Source organism: Coregonus lavaretus (assembly GCF_964263955.1).
Source record: "Coregonus lavaretus genome assembly, contig: HAP1_SCAFFOLD_6489, whole genome shotgun sequence".
NCBI lineage: Eukaryota > Metazoa > Chordata > Actinopteri > Salmoniformes > Salmonidae > Coregonus > Coregonus lavaretus.
This window is the reverse complement of record NW_028161185.1, coordinates 1-20,000: the sequence shown is the minus strand read 5'-3', so window position 1 is coordinate 20,000 and position 20,000 is coordinate 1. Positions and strand designations below refer to the sequence as shown.

At 53.1% G+C, this 20,000-nt stretch overlaps 1 protein-coding gene across 1 annotated transcript in view; it reads left to right on the top strand.

The window, feature by feature from the left end:
• LOC311121040 (low-density lipoprotein receptor-related protein 6-like) overlaps positions 1 to 16,027 on the top strand; it is a gene marked incomplete at both ends in the record, with an annotated part of 19,111 nt that extends 3,084 nt beyond the window's left edge. The window contains 6 exons of the mRNA XM_084195581.1: positions 564 to 695; positions 4,562 to 4,788; positions 11,213 to 11,382; positions 14,540 to 14,711; positions 15,240 to 15,282; positions 15,662 to 16,027. Of these exons, the coding sequence (XP_084051707.1) occupies positions 564 to 695; positions 4,562 to 4,788; positions 11,213 to 11,382; positions 14,540 to 14,711; positions 15,240 to 15,282; positions 15,662 to 16,027 (1,110 nt within the window). The remainder of the gene's footprint in view (positions 1 to 563; positions 696 to 4,561; positions 4,789 to 11,212; positions 11,383 to 14,539; positions 14,712 to 15,239; positions 15,283 to 15,661) is intronic.
• Between the last annotated feature and the right edge of the window lie 3,973 nt (positions 16,028 to 20,000).

The window sequence follows — 20,000 nt, the reverse complement described above, 5'->3', positions numbered from 1 at the left end:
CGGTGGTTAAGAGACTCTATTTACAGCAGTATGTTGACGCCCCTTCAAATGATTGGATTGGGCTGTTTCAGCCACACACGTTGCTGACGGATGTATAAAATCGAGCACACAGCCGTGCGATCTCCATAGACAAACGTTGGCAGCTGAATGGCCCGTACTGAAGAGCTCCGTGACTTTCAACGTGGCACCGTCATAGGATGCCACCGTTCCAACACGTCAGTCAAATTTCGGCCATGCCACGGTCAACTGAAGCGCGTAGCACGGAGAAATCGTCTGCCCTCGGTTGCAACACTCGCTAGCGAGTTCCGAACTGCCTCTGGAGCAACGGCAGCACAAGAGCTGTTGGTCGGGAGGTGTCCACATCCTTCCGGTCATGTACTGTACTCTTCAGAGATAATGTTTACCTCCCAAAATGTCACCCTACTTTGGTCAAAGTAGCACACTAAATCGGGAATAGGGTGCCATTTGGGACACTTGAGCGATAATGAATGAATAGTAGTGTATATGAGGTGTTTGTATGTAGAATGGGGCCTCTGACGGCATGTTGTTTCCTTCCTAAACAGTGTCTTCACCATGCTCGGTGGAGAACGGAGGGTGCTCCCACCTCTGCCTCCTGTCTCCTATCGAACCGTACTACCAGTGTGCCTGTCCCACCGGAGTCCAGCTGCTAGAGGACAACAAGAGATGCAGAGACGGTGAGACCTACGCCCCAACCCCCCCTTCAGAGACCTACGCCCCAACCCCACCCCCTTCAGAGACCTACGCCCCAACCCCCCCCCTTCAGAGACCTACCCCCCTTCTGAGACCTACGCCCCCAACCCCCCCCTTCAGAGACCTACCCCCCTGCTGAGACCTACCCCCCTTCTGAGACCTACCACCCTTCTGAGACCTACCCCCCTTCTGAGACCTACGCCCCAACCCCCCCTTCTGAGACCTACGCCCCAACCCCCCCCCTTCAGAGACCTACGCCCCAACCCCCCCTGCTGAGACCTACGCCCCAACCCCCCCTTCAGAGACCTACCCCCCTGCTGAGACCTACGCCCCAACCCCCCCTTCAGAGACCTACGCCCCAACCCCCCCTTCTGAGACCTACCCCCCTGCTGAGACCTACGCCACAACCCCCCCTTCAGAGACCTACCCCCCTGCTGAGACCTACGCCCCAACCCCCCCTTCTGAGACCTACGCCCCAACCCCCCTTCTGAGACCTACCCCCCTGCTGAGACCTACGCCCCAACCCCCCCTTCAGAGACCTACCCCCCTGCTGAGACCTACGCCCCAACCCCCCCTTCAGAGACCTACCCCCCTGCTGAGACCTACGCCCCAACCCCCCCTTCAGAGACCTACCCCCCTGCTGAGACCTACGCCCCAACCCCCCCTTCAGAGACCTACACCCCAACCCCCCTTCAGAGACCTACCCCCCTGCTGAGACCTACGCCCCAACCCCCCCTTCAGAGACCTACCCCCCTGCTGAGACCTACGCCCCAACCCCCCCCTTCAGAGACCTACACCCCAACCCCCCCTTCAGAGACCTACCCCCCTGCTGAGACCTACGCCCCAACCCCCCCTTCAGAGACCTACTTCCCACCCCCCCCCTTCAGAGACCTGCCCCCCTGCTGAGACCTACGCCCCAACCCCCCCTTCTGAGACCTACGCCCCAACCCCCCCTTCAGAGACCTACGCCCCAACCCCCCCCTTCAGAGACCTACCCCCCTGCTGAGACCTACGCCCCAACCCCCCCTTCTGAGACCTACACCCCAACCCCCCCTGCTGAGACCTACACCCCTGCTGAGACCTACGCCCCAACCCCCCCCTGCTGAGACCTACACCCCAACCCCCCTTCTGAGACCTACACCCCAACCCCCCCTTCTGAGACCTACGCCCCAACCCCCCCTTCTGAGACCTACCTCCCTGCTGAGACCTACGCCCCAACCCCCCTTTCTGAGACCTACCCCCCTGCTGAGACCTACACCCCAACCCCCCCCCTTCTGAGACCTACACCCCAACCCCCCCCTTCTGAGACCTACACCCCAACCCCCCCCTTCAGAGACCTACACCCCAACCCCCCTTCAGAGACCTACCCCCCTGCTGAGACCTACGCCCCAACCCCCCCTTCAGAGACCTACCCCCCTGCTGAGACCTACGCCCCAACCCCCCCTTCTGAGACCTACCCCCCTGCTGAGACCTACGCCCCAACCCCCCCTTCAGAGACCTACCCCCCTGCTGAGACCTACGCCCCAACCCCCCCTTCAGAGACCTACACCCCAACCCCCCTTCAGAGACCTACCCCCCTGCTGAGACCTACGCCCCAACCCCCCCTTCAGAGACCTACCCCCCTGCTGAGACCTACGCCCCAACCCCCCCCTTCAGAGACCTACACCCCAACCCCCCCCTTCAGAGACCTGCCCCCCTGCTGAGACCTACGCCCCAACCCCCCCTTCTGAGACCTACGCCCCAAGCCCCCCTTCAGAGACCTACGCCCCAACCCCCCTCTTCAGAGACCTACCCCCCTGCTGAGACCTACGCCCCAACCCCCCCTTCTGAGACCTACACCCCAACCCCCCCTGCTGAGACCTACACCCCTGCTGAGACCTACGCCCCAACCCCCCCCTGCTGAGACCTACACCCCAACCCCCCCCTTCTGAGACCTACACCCCAACCCCCCCTTCTGAGACCTACGCCCCAACCCCCCCTTCTGAGACCTACCCCCCTGCTGAGACCTACGCCCCAACCCCCCTTTCTGAGACCTACCCCCCTGCTGAGACCTACACCCCAACCCCCCCCTTCTGAGACCTACACCCCAACCCCCCCCTTCTGAGACCTACACCCCAACCCCCCCCTTCTGAGACCTACGCCCCTGCAGAGACCTACGCCCCAACCCCCCCTTCTGAGACCTACGCCCCAACCCCCCCTTCAGAGACCTACGCCCCAACCCCCCCCTTCAGAGACCTACCCCCCTGCTGAGACCTACGCCCCAACCCCCCCTTCAGAGACCTACACCCCAACCCCCCCCTTAAGAGACCTACCCCCTGCTGAGACCTACGCCCCAACCCCCCCTTCTGAGACCTACCCCCCTGCTGAGACCTACGCCCCAACCCCCCCTTCTGAGACCTACACCCCAACCCCCCCTTCTGAGACCTACCCCCCTGCTGAGACCTACGCCCCAACCCCCCCCTTCTGAGACCTACCCCCCTGCTGAGACCTACGCCCCAACCCCCCTTTCTGAGACCTACCCCCCTGCTGAGACCTACACCCCAACCCCCCCTTCTGAGACCTACATCCCAACCCCCCCTTCTGAGACCTACACCCCAACCCCCCCCTTCTGAGACCTACGCCCCAACCCCCCCTTCTGAGACCTACACCCCAACCCCTCCCTTCTGAGACCTACGCCCCAACCCCCCCTTCTGAGACCTACACCCCAACCCCTCCCTTCTGAGACCTACGCCCCAACCCCCCCTGCTGAGACCTACGCCCCAACCCCCCCTTCTGAGACCTACGCCCCAACCCCCCCTTCTGAGACCTACGCCCCAACCCCCCCTTCTGAGACCTACGCCCCAACCCCCCCTTCTGAGACCTACGCCCCAACCCCCCCTGCTGAGACCTACGCCCCAACCCCCCCTTCTGAGACCTACCCCCCTGCTGAGACCTACGCCCCAACCCCCCTGCTGAGACCTACACCCCAACCCCCCCTGCTGAGACCTACACCCCAACCCCCCCCTTCTGAGACCTACGCCCCAACCCCCCCTTCTGAGACCTACACCCCAACCCCCCCTTCTGAGACCTACACCCCAACCCCCCCTTCTGAGACCTACGCCCCAACCCCCCCTTCTGAGACCTACACCCAACCCCCCCTTCTGAGACCTACGCCCCAACCCCCCCTTCTGAGACCTACGCCCCAATCCCCCCTTCTGAGACCTACGCCCCAATCCCCCCCCCCCCCGGGTGGAGAGGGGAGGGCTGACTGAGGGGTAGAGAGTCAGAAAGGGTTGTAGAGGAACAGAGATGGGAGAGATGGATGGAGGGAGGCCATGCTTGACGGTTGAAAGTCTGTTTCTGAATGGTATTTTCAGAGATGAGGTTTTCAGGATACGTTGGAGGGGCCTGGAGGGTTTAAGGGGTTGTTCTGGCCTGCAGACATCAGATAGCAACACAGACTTGGATTTTCTCTGCTTTTACAGTGTTGTGACTTACTTTTCTGTGACTTCAAAAGGTTTGGAAGAAATGAGGGAAACTTGAGCCAACTCTGGCTGGGAAACCAGGGAGTGATTTGAACCTTCTATTCCGTCTCCCCCCGACCCTCTTCTGTCTCCCCCCGGACCCTCTTCTGTCTCCCCCCGGACCCTCTTCTGTCTCCCCCCGGACCCTCTTCTGTCTCCCCCCGGACCCTCTTCTTTCTCCCCCCGGACCCTCTTCTTTCTCCCCCGGACCCTCTTCTTTCTCCCCCGGACCCTCTTCTTTATCATGTCCTGACTCACCCTCCCATCTCTCCCCCAGCCCTCCTATGTGGGGACAATCATTCTGTTGTCATGTCCTGACTCACCCTCCCATCTCTCTCCCCCTCCAGGTGCCACCCAGCTCCTCCTGCTGGCCCGGCGGACTGACCTGCGCCGCATCTCCCTGGACACGCCTGACTTCACTGACATCATCCTCCAGACGGACGACATCCGCCACGCCATCGCCATCGACTATGACCCGGTGGACGGACACATCTATTGGACGGACGACGAGGTCAGGGCCATCAGGAGGTCGTACCTGGACGGCTCCGACGCTCAGTTCATCGTCACCTCTCAGGTCAGTAACCCTAACCTCAGGTCAGTAACCCTAACCCCTCAGGTCAGTAACCCTAACCTCAGGTCAGTAACCCTAACCCTAACCTCAGGTCAGTAACCCTAACCTCAGGTCAGTAACCCTAACCTCAGGTCAGTAACCCTAACCTCAGGTCAGTAACCCTAACCCTAACCTCAGGTCAGTAACCCTAACCTCAGGTCAGTAACCCTAACCTCAGGTCAGTAACCCTAACCTCAGGTCAGTAACCCTAACCTCAGGTCAGTAACCCTAACCCCTCAGGTCAGTAACCCTAACCTCAGGTCAGTAACCCTAACCCTAACCTCAGGTCAGTAACCCTAACCTCAGGTCAGTAACCCTAACCTCAGGTCAGTAACCCTAACCTCAGGTCAGTAACCCTAACCCTAACCTCTCAGGTCAGTAACCCTAACCTCAGGTCAGTAACCCTAACCTCAGGTCAGTAACCCTAACCCTAACCTCAGGTCAGTAACCCTAACCCTAACCTCAGGTCAGTAACCCTAACCTCAGGTCAGTAACCCTAACCCTAACCTCAGGTCAGTAACCCTAACCTCAGGTCAGTAACCCTAACCTCAGGTCAGTAACCCTAACCTCAGGTCAGTAACCCTAACCTCAGGTCAGTAACCCTAACCTCAGGTCAGTAACCCTAACCTCAGGTCAGTAACCCTAACCCTAACCTCAGGTCAGTAACCCTAACCTCAGGTCAGTAACCCTAACCTCAGGTCAGTAACCCTAACCCTAACCTCAGGTCAGTAACCCTAACCCCTCAGGTCAGTAACCCTAACCTCAGGTCAGTAACCCTAACCTCAGGTCAGTAACCCTAACCCTAACCTCAGGTCAGTAACCCTAACCTCAGGTCAGTAACCCTAACCTCAGGTCAGTAACCCTAACCTCAGGTCAGTAACCCTAACCTCAGGCCAGTAACCCTAACCCTAACCTCTCAGGTCAGTAACCCTAACCTCAGGTCAGTAACCCTAACCTCAGGTCAGTAACCCTAACCTCAGGTCAGTAACCCTAACCCTAACCTCAGGTCAGTAACCCTAACCCTAACCTCAGGTCAGTAACCCTAACCCTAACCTCAGGTCAGTAACCCTAACCCTAACCTCAGGTCAGTAACCCTAACCCTAACCTCAGGTCAGTAACCCTAACCTCTGGTCAGTAACCCTAACCTCAGGTCAGAAACCCTAACCTCAGGTCAGTAACCCTAACCTCAGGTCAGTAACCCTAACCCTAACCTCAGGTCAGTAACCCTAACCCTAACCTCAGGTCAGTAACCCTAACCTCAGGTCAGTAACCCTAACCTCAGATCAGTAACCCTAACCTCAGGTCAGTAACCCTAACCCTAACCTCAGGTCAGTAACCCTAACCTCAGGTCAGTAACCCTAACCCTAACCTCAGGTCAGTAACCCTAACCCCTCAGGTCAGTAACCCTAACCTCAGGTCAGTAACCCTAACCTCAGGTCAGTAACCCTAACCTCAGGTCAGTAACCCTAACCTCAGGTCAGTAACCCTAACCTCAGGTCAGTATCCCTAACCTCAGGTCAGTAACCCTAACCCTAACCTCAGGTCAGTAACCCTAACCCTAACCTCAGGTCAGTAACCCTAACCCTAACCTCAGGTCAGTAACCCTAACCCTAACCTCTGGTCAGTAACCCTAACCTCTGGTCAGTAACCCTAACCTCAGGTCAGTAACCCTAACCTCAGGTCAGTAACCCTAACCTCAGGTCAGTAACCCTAACCTCAGGTCAGTAACCCTAACCCTAACCTCAGGTCAGTAACCCTAACCCTAACCTCAGGTCAGTAACCCTAACCTCAGGTCAGTAACCCTAACCTCAGGTCAGTAACCCTAACCCTAACCTCTGGTCAGTAACCCTAACCCTAACCTCTGGTCAGTAACCCTAACCCTAACCTCTGGTCAGTAACCCTAACCCTAACCTCTGGTCAGTAACCCTAACCCTAACCTCAGGTCAGTAACCCTAACCCTAACCTCAGGTCAGTAACCCTAACCCTAACCTCAGGTCAGTAACCCTAACCTCAGGTCAGTAACCCTAACCCTAACCTCAGGTCAGTAACCCTAACCTCAGGTCAGTAACCCTAACCTCAGGTCAGTAACCCTAACCCTAACCTCAGGTCAGTAACCCTAACCTCAGGTCAGTAACCCTAACCTCAGGTCAGTAACCCTAACCCTAACCTCAGGTCAGTAACCCTAACCTCAGGTCAGTAACCTCAACCTCAGGTCAGTAACCCTAACCTCAGGTCAGTAACCCTAACCTCAGGTCAGTAACCCTAACCTCAGGTCAGTAACCTCAACCTCAGGTCAGTAACCCTAACCTCAGGTCAGTAACCCTAACCTCAGGTCAGTAACCCTAACCTCAGGTCAGTAACCCTAACCCTAACCTCAGGTCAGTAACCCTAACCTCAGGTCAGTAACCCTAACCTCAGGTCAGTAACCCTAACCTCAGGTCAGTAACCCTAACCCTAACCTCAGGTCAGTAACCCTAACCCTAACCTCAGGTCAGTAACCCTAACCCTAACCTCAAGTCAGTAACCCTAACCCTAACCTCAGGTCAGTAACCCTAACCCTAACCTCAGGTCAGTAACCCTAACCCTAACCTCAGGTCAGTAACCCTAACCCTAACCTCAGGTCAGTAACCCTAACCCTAACCTCAGGTCAGTAACCCTAACCCTAACCTCAGGTCAGTAACCCTAACCCTAACCTCAGGTCAGTAACCCTAACCTCAGGTCAGTAACCCTAACCTCAGGTCAGTAACCCTAACCTCAGGTCAGTAACCCTAACCTCAGGTCAGTAACCCTAACCCTAACCTCAGGTCAGTAACCCTAACCCTAACCTCAGGTCAGTAACCCTAACCCTAACCTCAGGTCAGTAACCCTAACCCTAACCTCAGGTCAGTAACCCTAACCCTAACCTCAGGTCAGTAACCCTAACCCTAACCTCAGGTCAGTAACCCTAACCCTAACCTCATGTCAGTAACCCTAACCCTAACCTCAGGTCAGTAACCCTAACCTCTGGTCAGTAACCCTAACCCTAACCTCAGGTCAGTAACCCTAACCTCAGGTCAGTAACCCTAACCTCAGGTCAGTAACCCTAACCCTAACCTCAGGTCAGTAACCCTAACCCTAACCTCAGGTCAGTAACCCTAACCTCAGGTCAGTAACCCTAACCTCAGGTCAGTAACCCTAACCCTAACCTCAGGTCAGTAACCCTAACCCTAACCTCAGGTCAGTAACCCTAACCTCAGGTCAGTAACCCTAACCCTAACCTCAGGTCAGTAACCCTAACCTCAGGTCAGTAACCCTAACCCTAACCCCTCAGGTCAGTAACCCTAACCTCAGGTCAGTAACCCTAACCCTAACCCCTCAGGTCAGTAACCCTAACCCTAACCTCTGGTCAGTAACCCTAACCCTAACCTCTGGTCAGTAACCCTAACCCTAACCTCTGGTCAGTAACCCTAACCCTAACCTCTGGTCAGTAACCCTAACCTCAGGTCAGTAACCCTAACCTCAGGTCAGTAACCCTAACCCTAACCTCAGGTCAGTAACCCTAACCTCAGGTCAGTAACCCTAACCTCAGGTCAGTAACCCTAACCTCAGGTCAGTAACCCTAACCCTAACCTCAGGTCAGTAACCCTAACCTCTGGTCCTGGAGGGCCGAAACACTTCTGTTTTTTTATTTCTACCTGGTAGTTCATTGCACTCACCTGGTGTCCCAGGTCTGAATTAGCCCCTGATTAGAAGGAGAGGATGAAAAACAGAGGTGTTTCGGCCCTCCAGGACCGGAATGGAAGAACCCTGCTGTAAAGCTGTAACGTGTCAAAATGGACCATGGACCAGTCCTCTCCAGCCTGGCTTGGTATCATTTGGACCAGTCCTCTCCAGCCTGGCTTGGTATCATTTGGACCAGTCCTCTCCAGCCTGGCTTGGTATCATTTGGACCAGTCCTCTCCAGCCTGGCTTGGTATCATTTGGACCAGTCCTCTCCAGCCTGGCTTGGTATCATTTGGACCAGTCCTCTCCAGCCTGGCTTGGTATCATTTGGACCAGTCCTCTCCAGCCTGGCATGGTATCATTTGGACCAGTCCTCTCCAGCCTGGCATGGTATCATTTGGACCAGTCCTCTCCAGCCTGGCATGGTATCATTTGGACCAGTCCTCTCCAACCTGGCATGGTATCATTTGGACCAGTCCTCTCCAGCCTGGCTTGGTATCATTTGGACCAATCCTCTCCAGCCTGGCTTGGTATCATTTGGACCAGTCCTCTCCAGCCTGGCTTGGTATCATTTGGACCAGTCCTCTCCAGCCTGGCTTGGTATCATTTGGACCAGTCCTCTCCAGCCTGGCTTGGTATCATTTGGACCAGTCCTCTCCAGCCTGGCTTGGTATCATTTGGACCAGTCCTCTCCAGCCTGGCTTGGTATCATTTGGACCGGTCCTCTCCAGCCTGGCATGGTATCATTTGATATGGAATCTTTTCTTAATTTCTAGACTAATCCAACGCTGATCAGGCCTGGTCCTGGCCGATATGCTGCCCGCTGCGAGACACATTATTCCCGCAAGGTGGAATAGTAGCCATGGCTATACAGTGTCGGCCCACAATGCACTTTTCTGAATGTCCGTAGGGTAGCCTACCGTTTGTAAAACAGGCAGTTGACCTTTAATCCCTGTCATTTGGTTTAAATTCATTTCTGTTATTGCATCTATTAATTACAGTAATTTACCGTTCTCATTCTCGGAGTGGAAACGTTTGTTTGCAGAGTTCAAAACCTGCTACACTTTGTGAGAAACAAGTTTTGGTTTATTTCATACCTTTTTTCAATTTCCACGCTCCACGTGAGCATGTCTGATTTCTCTGACGTGTTCATGTTGACGGAGCGCTCAAACCTGAACACGCATAGAAGCACCTGAGCACGCATAGAAGAACCTGAACACGCATAGAAGAACCAGGCCTGCTGCTCCAAAATGTCAAATGTAGGAAAGTGCCCAGCTGGGCTTCAGCCATTTTCTTTCTTCACCTCACACAGTAAGTCAACCAAGTCCGTTTAAAAAAAAAAAACATCCATTGAAATGATAATAGTTCCTCGCAGTATTTAAATCTTTCCCCCACTCCTCCCCTCTCTAATCAGCGGGCTGATCAATAGACCATAGAGATGATGGCTGGATTGGTTTCTATTTTTAATGATTTTCAATTTCATCTTTATACTACTGCATTAATGATTTCATCTTTATACTATAGCGTAGCTGTCTGTCCCCTTCATACTTTCATTGTAAATTCATGAACTTATAGAAAAGAAGAAAATAACTTTCTGGAAAGACTAAAGTAGTCTTAGGTTTGTTTTAAGGAAAGGAGAAATATTTGCTCTTATGTTTTGACGCTGGTGGCTTTGATTGACTGGTCCTTTTTACAGGGGTGTATGAGTGTTGGCTGATTCTCTCTATAGACCCGTATGTCCATTCAGCATTTCCTAAAGGAGCCTGTCTGGATTCCATCTCTTCAATAAGAATCAAATGCTCCTGTCATGATTGAATCTGGTAAAAGGCCTGTTTTCATTGGTTTAGGCTACATTATTTCTCTCACGACGGCGTCCTCTCTTTGACGAACGTATGTCAATGCCAATGTCATCGAAAAGACCGCAGCAGCAGGGTTTGTAACATTTTTGGGAATATTTTGGGAGAAGTGGGAGAAAACCCATCGGTCTTTGTTTGAATGGTTTTGTGCGTCGAAATAGGATCTATATTGAATGGTTTTATATGTAAAGCCAACAGAAGGTAGGCCTCCATCTTTATTCAGACTCTGTTAATGTTATACATACCTACATGAGATGGATCCTCTCCAACCTGGCGTTTCTTCATTTGTTGATTCATATTCAGAAGTAATAACCTGAATAATAATAATAATAATAATAATGAAATGCCATGATAATAATAAAGTGTAATTGCTTCTTTCAGTAGGTTTTATTAAGAAGCACGTCCATATAAATGTGTCCAACCAGATTAGGATCTGTCCATATAATATGTCATTAGATCTTAAAGGCCGACTGATCCAGCTCTTCCACTCTGAGATGCTCTGATCTCCCACTCTGAGATGCTCTGATCTCCCACTCTGAGATGCTCTGATCTCCCACTCTGAGATGCTCTGATCTCCCACTCTGAGATGCTCTGATCTCCCACTCTGAGATGCTCTGATCTCCCACTCGGAGATGATCTGTGAATGTGGGCCCAGATATATACTTCATTTGGTATGAGTCTTGCCCTGGAGGCAGAACTGAGCGATTTCCGCTAGATTGGCTATATTGTAAAAATTAATGAAAGCAAAAATGACTGCTAAATGACCTATTATTATTATTAAAAATGTGCTTTTTGGTCTTAATTGACCTGCTGTTTATTTTCTCTCTCAGGTGAACCACCCTGACGGCATCGCAGTGGACTGGATCGCCCGGAACCTGTACTGGACTGACACGGGAACGGACCGCATCGAGGTGACACGCCTCAACGGAACCATGAGGAAGATCCTGATATCAGAGGACCTGGACGAACCACGAGCCATCGTACTGGATCCTGTCGCTGGGTAACTGCTGTCTCTATACTAACCCTGAACCATCGTACTGGATCCTGTCGCTGGGTAACTGCTGTCTCTATACTAACCCTAACCCTGAGCCATCGTACTGGATCCTGTCGCTGGGTAACTGCTGTCTCTATACTAACCCTGAGCCATCGTACTGGATCCTGTCGCTGGGTAACTGCTGTCTCTATACTAACCCTAAACCCTAACCCTGAGCCATCGTACTGGATCCTGTCGCTGGGTAACTGCTGTCTCTATACTAACCCTGAACCCTAACCCTGAGCCATCGTACTGGATCCTGTCGCTGGGTAACTGCTGTCGCTATACTAACCCTAAACCCTAACCCTGAGCCATCGTACTGGATCCTGTCGCTGGGTAACTGCTGTCTCTATACTAACCCTAAACCCTAACCCTGAGCCATCGTACTGGATCCTGTCGCTGGGTAACTGCTGTCTCTATACTAACCCTAAACCCTAACCCTGAGCCATCGTACTGGATCCTGTCGCTGGGTAACTGCTGTCTCTATACTAACCCTAAACCCTAACCCTGAGCCATCGTACTGGATCCTGTCGCTGGGTAACTGCTGTCTCTATATTAACCCTAACCCTGAGCCATCGTACTGGATCCTGTCGCTGGGTAACTGCTGTCTCTATATTAACCCTAACCCTGAGCCATCGTACTGGATCCTGTTGCTGGGTAACTGCTGTCTCTATACTAACCCTAAACCCTAACCCTGAGCCATCGTACTGGATCCTGTCGCTGGGTAACTGCTGTCTCTATACTAACCCTAAACCCTAACCCTGAGCCATCGTACTGGATCCTGTCGCTGGGTAACTGCTGTCTCTATACTAACCCTAAACCCTAACCCTGAGCCATCGTACTGGATCCTGTCGCTGGGTAACTGCTGTCTCTATACTAACCCTAACCCTGAGCCATCGTACTGGATCCTGTCGCTGGGTAACTACTGTCTCTATACTAACCCTAAACCCTAACCCTGAGCCATCGTACTGGATCCTGTCGCTGGGTAACTGCTGTCTCTATACTAACCCTAAACCCTAACCCTGAGCCATCGTACTGGACCCTGTCACTGGGTAACTGCTGTCGCTATACTAACCCTAAACCCTAACCCTGAGCCATCGTACTGGATCCTGTCGCTGGGTAACTGCTGTCTCTATACTAACCCTAAACCTGAGCCATCGTACTTGATCCTGTCACTGGGTAACTGCTGTCTCTATACTAACCCTAAACCCTAACCCTGAGCCATCGTACTGGATCCTGTCGCTGGGTAACTGCTGTCTCTATACTAACCCTAAACCTGAGCCATCGTACTTGATCCTGTCACTGGGTGGGTTCACTACACTATATATGACCTATCCTGGCCTGGCCACATGCCCTCTGTGATGACATCATCAGGCCTCAGGCAGTAGTATCCCTAGTTGGTTGAGGGGTGACCTCACCGTTGTCACGGTTTCTACTGATTTGATGTGCCTGCCGTTCAGCACCAGTAATGCCCTTCATGGCGCTGGCCCATAATGCACCAAGGCAGAGCTCCAGCATTAACCCTAAACTCAGACATCTGCTCATCCAGTCCTCCCTCTATTTCTGCTCTTCATTCATTCATGTTAGGCTGTAATCTGAGTTCTCTGTTCTCTGGTAGGATCACTCTGTTCCCTCTCTGGTAGGATCACTCTGTTCCCCCTCTGATAGGATCACTCTGTTCCCTCTCTGATAGGATCACTCTGTTCCCTGTCTGGTAGGATCACTCTGTTCCCTCTCTGATAGGATCACTCTGTTCCCTCTCTGGTAGGATCACCCTGTTCCCTCTCTGGTAGGATCACTCTGTTCCCTCTCTGGTAGGATCACTCTGTTCCCTCTCTGGTAGGATCACTCTGTTCCCTCTCTGGTAGGATCACTCTGTTCCCTCTCTGGTAGGATCACTCTGTTCCCTCTCTGGTAGGATCACTCTGTTCCCTCTCTGGTAGGATCACTCTGTTCCCTCTCTGGTAGGATCACTCTGTTCCCCCTCTGATAGGATCACTCTGTTCCCTGCCTGGTAGGATCACTCTGTTCCCTCTCTGATAGGATCACTCTGTTCCCTCTCTGATAGGATCACTCTGTTCCCTCTCTGATAGGATCACTCTGTTCCCTCTCTGATAGGATCACTCTGTTCCCTCTCTGATAGGATCACTCTGTTCCCTCTCTGATAGGATCACTCTGTTCCCTCTCTGGTAGGATCACTCTGTTCCCTCTCTGATAGGATCACCCTGTTCCCTGTCTGATAGGATCACTCTGTTCCCTCTCTGGTAGGATCACTCTGTTCCCTCTCTGGTAGGATCACTCTGTTCCCTGTCTGGTAGGATCACTCTGTTCCCCCTCTGGTAGGATCACTCTGTTCCCTGTCTGGTAGGATCACTCTGTTCCCTGTCTGATAGGATCACTCTGTTCCCTCTCTGGTAGGATCACTCTGTTCCCTCTCTGGTAGGATCACTCTGTTCCCTCTCTGGTAGGATCACTCTGTTCCCTCTCTGGTAGGATCACTCTGTTCCCTCTCTGGTAGGATCACTCTGTTCCCTCTCTGGTAGGATCACTCTGTTCCCTGTCTGGTAGGATCACTCTGTTCCCTGTCTGGTAGGATCACTCTGTTCCCCCTCTGGTAGGATCACTCGGTTCCCTGTCTGATAGGATCACTCTGTTCCCTCTCTGGTAGGATCACTCTGTTCCCCCTCTGGTAGGATCACTCTGTTCCCCCTCTGGTAGGATCACTCTGTTCCCTGCCTGGTAGGATCACTCTGTTCCCTGTCTGGTAGGATCACTCTGTTCCCTGTCTGGTAGGATCACTCTGTTCCCCCTCTGGTAGGATCACTCTGTTCCCTCTCTGGTAGGATCACTCTGTTCCCTCTCTGGTAGGATCACTCTGTTCCCTCTCTGATAGGATCACTCTGTTCCCTGTCTGGTAGGATCACTCTGTTCCCTGTCTGGTAGGATCACTCTGTTCCCCCTCTGGTAGGATCACTCTGTTCCCTCTCTGGTAGGATCACTCTGTTCCCTCTCTGGTAGGATCACTCTGTTCCCTCTCTGATAGGATCACTCTGTTCCCTGTCTGGTAGGATCACTCTGTTCCCTGTCTGGTAGGATCACTCTGTTCCCTCTCTGGTCGTTACAGATACATGTACTGGACCGACTGGGGCGAGGTTCCTAAGATTGAGCGTGCAGACCTGGACGGGACCGAGCGGGTAGTGATGGTCAACACCTCCCTGGGCTGGCCCAATGGGCTGGCGCTGGACTATGCAGACCGTATGATCTACTGGGGCGACGCCAAGACTGACAAGATAGAGGTATTCCACTGGTCTACTTCCTATGGAATGGATGGATGAGTGTCTGTTTCTGAATGTCTTCATATTGTCACGTTTTGGCATGTTCCAATCAGATGCTGTGTTGTGGGGGAGTCGGGGGGGGGGGGGGGGTCAGCTGTGCTGATAATGGCGGTTTGTGCGGAGCGGTGGGTAGTTGGCTGTGTGTGTCTGCGTAGGGATCTGTAGAGACAGACTGCTCCAGGTTTAATCTGTGAGGCAGCAGCCGCCAGGGACCCCGCTGGGCCGCACACCGTGTGGAGCGAGCGCTCTTCAACAGTCCTCACAGAGACGCCAGGCCAGGAAGCTGGCAGCATCACAGGGCCCTCTACCGCTATGTGCAGCCCGACACACACAGGTCCCCTAGCCCACGACATGGCCGTTATCACATCACACACACACTCCTTTCAGAAGGGAAGTCCAATGACGAGGGAGTTGCTACCTGATTGGTTGAAGGGTATTGGAAGCCTTCTGGCTCCACGTTATCTCCTGTGGACAGATTCTGGTGAACAGATGAAACGGCGAGGATCTGTCAAGGCCCACGTACAGAGCAGCAGTAACCTCGCTTTGAGGTTTTCATTGTTGAGTGTTTGGATGAATCAGGATTGGGCGAAGGCTGGTGCAGTGATTTTTCAAGCCCTTGTTTGGATGACAAACGGTTTCCACTAGATTCCAAAATTGTCTGCTGTCGAAATTCATGAAAACAAACGTTTCCTTTTTTGACCATAAGTAACACCGGTCCAATTAGTGGAAGGGAGGGGTTTGGCCCGAGAGTTTCCGTTTACGAGGGAGGAGACTTCTCTTCCTTCTTTTGCACAAACGTAATCACAATTGTTAACGGCATTCCCCCAGAAGTAAAACAGGAAATGACAAACTTTCACGAGAGAATTTGACTTCTGGGTAAGTGAGTTTAGGCTCCACATTTCAATCCACAGTTGCACCCAGCTACCTGCCCACAGTTGCCCCCAGCTACCTGCCCACAGTTGCCCCCAGCTACCTGCCCACAGTTGCACCCAGCTACCTGCCCACAGTTGCACCCAGCTGCCTGCCCACAGTTGCACCCAGCTGCCTGCCCACAGTTGCACCCAGCTGCCTGCCCACAGTTGCACCCAGCTGCCTGCCCACAGTTGCACCCAGCTGCCTGCCCACAGTTGCACCCAGCTGCCTGCCCCAGTTGCCTCCAGCTGCCTGCCCACAGTTGCACCCAGCTGCCTGCCCACAGTTGCACCCAGCTGCCTGCCCCAGTTGCCCCCAGCTGCCTGCCCCAGTTGACTCCAGCTGCCTGCCCCAGTCCCCTGAACGTGAGGTTACTGTGGCTCAGGGAGGCGGGGTCGGGTCGGACAGACTGGGTGGGTGGCAAAGGGAATGTTTGGTAGGGTGTGGGTGTGCTGGGTTGGTTGGTTGGGGGAGGGTGGTTATAGCCTGGGTTCTGGGTCTGCTCCAGAACAGGGTTTTGCTGCCAGAGCCACGTCTGGTTTGGATTGCTGCCTCCACTCCAGCTGTGGTTTCCCCTGTTCAGAACAGCCCCTGAATCTGAAGCCCTCACCACACTGCGGGAACACACGTTTGTTTTACTCTCCTGGTGGGGACCAATTTGATTCCCATTCAAAATCACAGGCCACCTCACTGAGAAGGGAAACTGAGGATACAACACATCAGGAACGCCTTCCTGATATTGAGCCCCCTCTGCCCTCAGAACAGCCTCAATTAGAAAGTGTTCCACTGGGATGCTGGCCCATGTTGACTCCAATGCTTCCCACTGGGATGCTGGCCCATGTTGACTCCAATGCTTCCCACTGGGATGCTGGCCCATGTTGACTCCAATGCTTCCCACTGGGATGCTGGCCCATGTTGACTCCAATGCTTCCCCCAGTTGTGTCTAGTTGGCTGGTGGTGGATCTCTACTCTGAATAGCTCGTTCCATCTCCTCCCACAGATGCTCAGTTGGATTGAGATCTGGTGACTGGGCAGGCCACTGCAGTAAGCTGAATTCACTGTCATGTTCGTGGAACCATTCCTGGACAATCCTAGCCTTGTGACATGGGGCATTGTCCAGCTGAAAAAAAAGTATTCATACCCCTTGACTTATTCCACATGTTGTTGTGTTACAGCCTGAATTCAAAATGGATTAAATAAAATAAAAATCTCACCCATCTACACACAATACCCCATAATGACAAAGTGAAAACATGTTTTTAGGAACTTTTGCAAATGTATTGAAAATGAAATACAGTCATATCTCATTTTACATAAGTATTCAACCCCCTGAGTCAATACATGTTAGAATCAGCTTTGGCAGCGATTACAGCTGGGAGGCTTTCTGGGTAAGTCTCTAAGAGCTTTGGCAGCGATTTACAGCTGGGAGTCTTTCTGGGTAAGTCTCTAAGAGCTTTGCACACCTGGATTGTACAATATTTGCACATTTATTTATTTTTTACATTCTTCAAGCTCTGTCAAGTTGGTTGTTGATCATTGCTAGTCAGCCATGTTCAAGTCTTGCCAGAGATTTTCAAGCCGATTTAAGTCAAAACTGTAACTAGGCCACTCAGGAACATTTAATGTAATCTTGGTGAGCAACTCCAGTGTAGATTTGTCCTTGTGTTTTAGGTTATTGTCCTGCTGAAAGGGTGAATTCATCTCCCAGTGTCTGGTGGAAAGCAGACTGAACCAGGTTTTCCTGTAGGATTTTGCCTTTGCTTAGCTCCATTCTGTTTTGTTTTTATCCTGGAAAAACTCCCCAATCGTTAACGATTACAAGCATACCCATAACATGATGCAGCCAGCCACCTCTATCCTTGAACATATGGAGAGTGGTATTCACTCGTGTTGGATTTGCCCCAAACATAACACTTTGTATTCAGGATAAAAAAGTGAATTGCTTTGCCACATTGTTTGTTGTGTATTGGTACACCATCCAAAGTGTAATTAATAACGTCGCCATGCTCAAAGGCATAGTCAATGTCCATATATATATATATTTTTTCCATCTACCAATAAGTGCCCTTCTTTGCGAAGCATTGGAAAACCTCTCTGGTCTTTGTGGTCTAATCTGTGTTTGAAATTCACTGCTCGACTGGGGGGACCTTACAATGATCTGTATGTGGGGGGTACAGAGATGAGGTAGTCATAAAAAAATCATGTTAAACATTATTATTGCACACAGTGAGTCTGAGTCCTTATGTCAAGCACATGTTATCTCGTGAACTTATTTAGGCTGGCCATAATAAAGGGGAGTTGGATACTTATAGACTCAAGACATTTCAGCTCTTCTTTTTAATTTTTTAAAAATAAAAATAAAAACATAATTCTACTTTGACATTTAAAGGGTATCGTGTGTAGTCCAGTGACACAAAATCTCATGTGTGCCATGAAAACACACCATCACACCACCACCACCACACCATCACACCACCACCACCATCACACCACCACCACCACACTATCACACCATCACCACCACCACCACCACCACCACACTATCACACCACCACCATCACCACCACCATCACACCACCACCACCACACCACCACCATCACCACCACCACCACCATCACACCACCACCACCATCACACCACCACCACCACACTATCACACCACCACCATCACCACCACCACCACCATCACACCACCACCACCACCACCACCATCACACCACCACCATCACACCACCACCACCACACCATCACACCACCACCACCATCACACCACCACCACCACCACCACCACACTATCACACCACCACCACCACACCATCACACCACCACCACCATCACACACCACCACCACCACCACCACCACCACACTATCACACCACCACCACCACCACCACCATCACACCACCACCACAATCACACCACCATCACCACACTATCTACACCCACCACCATCACCACCACCACCACCACCATCACACCACCACCACCACCACATCACCACCACCACCACCATCACACCACCACCACCACCACCACCACCACCACACCATCACCCACCACCACCACCACCACCACCATCACACCACCACCACCACCACCATCACACCACCACCACCACCACCATCACACCACCACCACCACCACACTATCACACCACCACCACCATCACACCACCACCACCACCACCACCACACTATCACACCACCACCATCACCACCACCACCATCACACCACCACCACCACCACCATCACACCACCACCACCACCACCACCACCATCACACCACCACCACCACCACCATCACACCACCACCACCACACACCACCACCACCACCACCACACTATCACACCACCACCATCACCACCACCACCACCACCCACCACCACCACCACCATCACACCACCACCACCATCACACCACCACCACCATCACACCACCACCACCACCACCACCACACCATCACACCACCACCACCACCACCATCACACCACCACCACCACCACCACCACCACACTATCACACCACCACCACCACCACCACCATCACACCACCACCACCATCACACCACCACCACCACCACCACACTATCACACCACCACCACCACCATCACACCCACCACCACCACCACACACACCACACCACCACCATCACACCACCACCACCACCACCACACTATCACCCACCACCATCACCACCACCACCATCACACCACCACCATCACACCACCACCACCACCACCACCACCATCACACCACCACCACCACCACACTATCACACCACCACCACCATCACACCACCACCACCACCACCACCACACCATCCACACCACCATCACACCACAACACACCACCACCACCACCACCCACACCACCACCACCACCACCACCACCACCATCACACCACCACCACACACCACCACCACACACCACCACCACCACCACCACCACCATCACACCACCACCACCACCACCACCACCACCACCACCATCCACCACCACCACCACCACACCACCACCACCCCACCACCACCACCACCACCACCACACACCACCACCACCACCACACACCACCACCCCCCACCACCACCACCCCCACCCCCACCACCACCACCACCACCACCACCCCCACCACCACCACCATCACACCACCACCACCACACTATCACACCACCACCATCACCACCACCACCACACACCACCACCTCATCACACACCACCACCATCACACCACCACCACCAACCACCACCACCCCACCACCATGACACCACCACCACCACCACCATCACACCACCACCACACCACCACCACACCACCACCCCCACCACCACCACCATC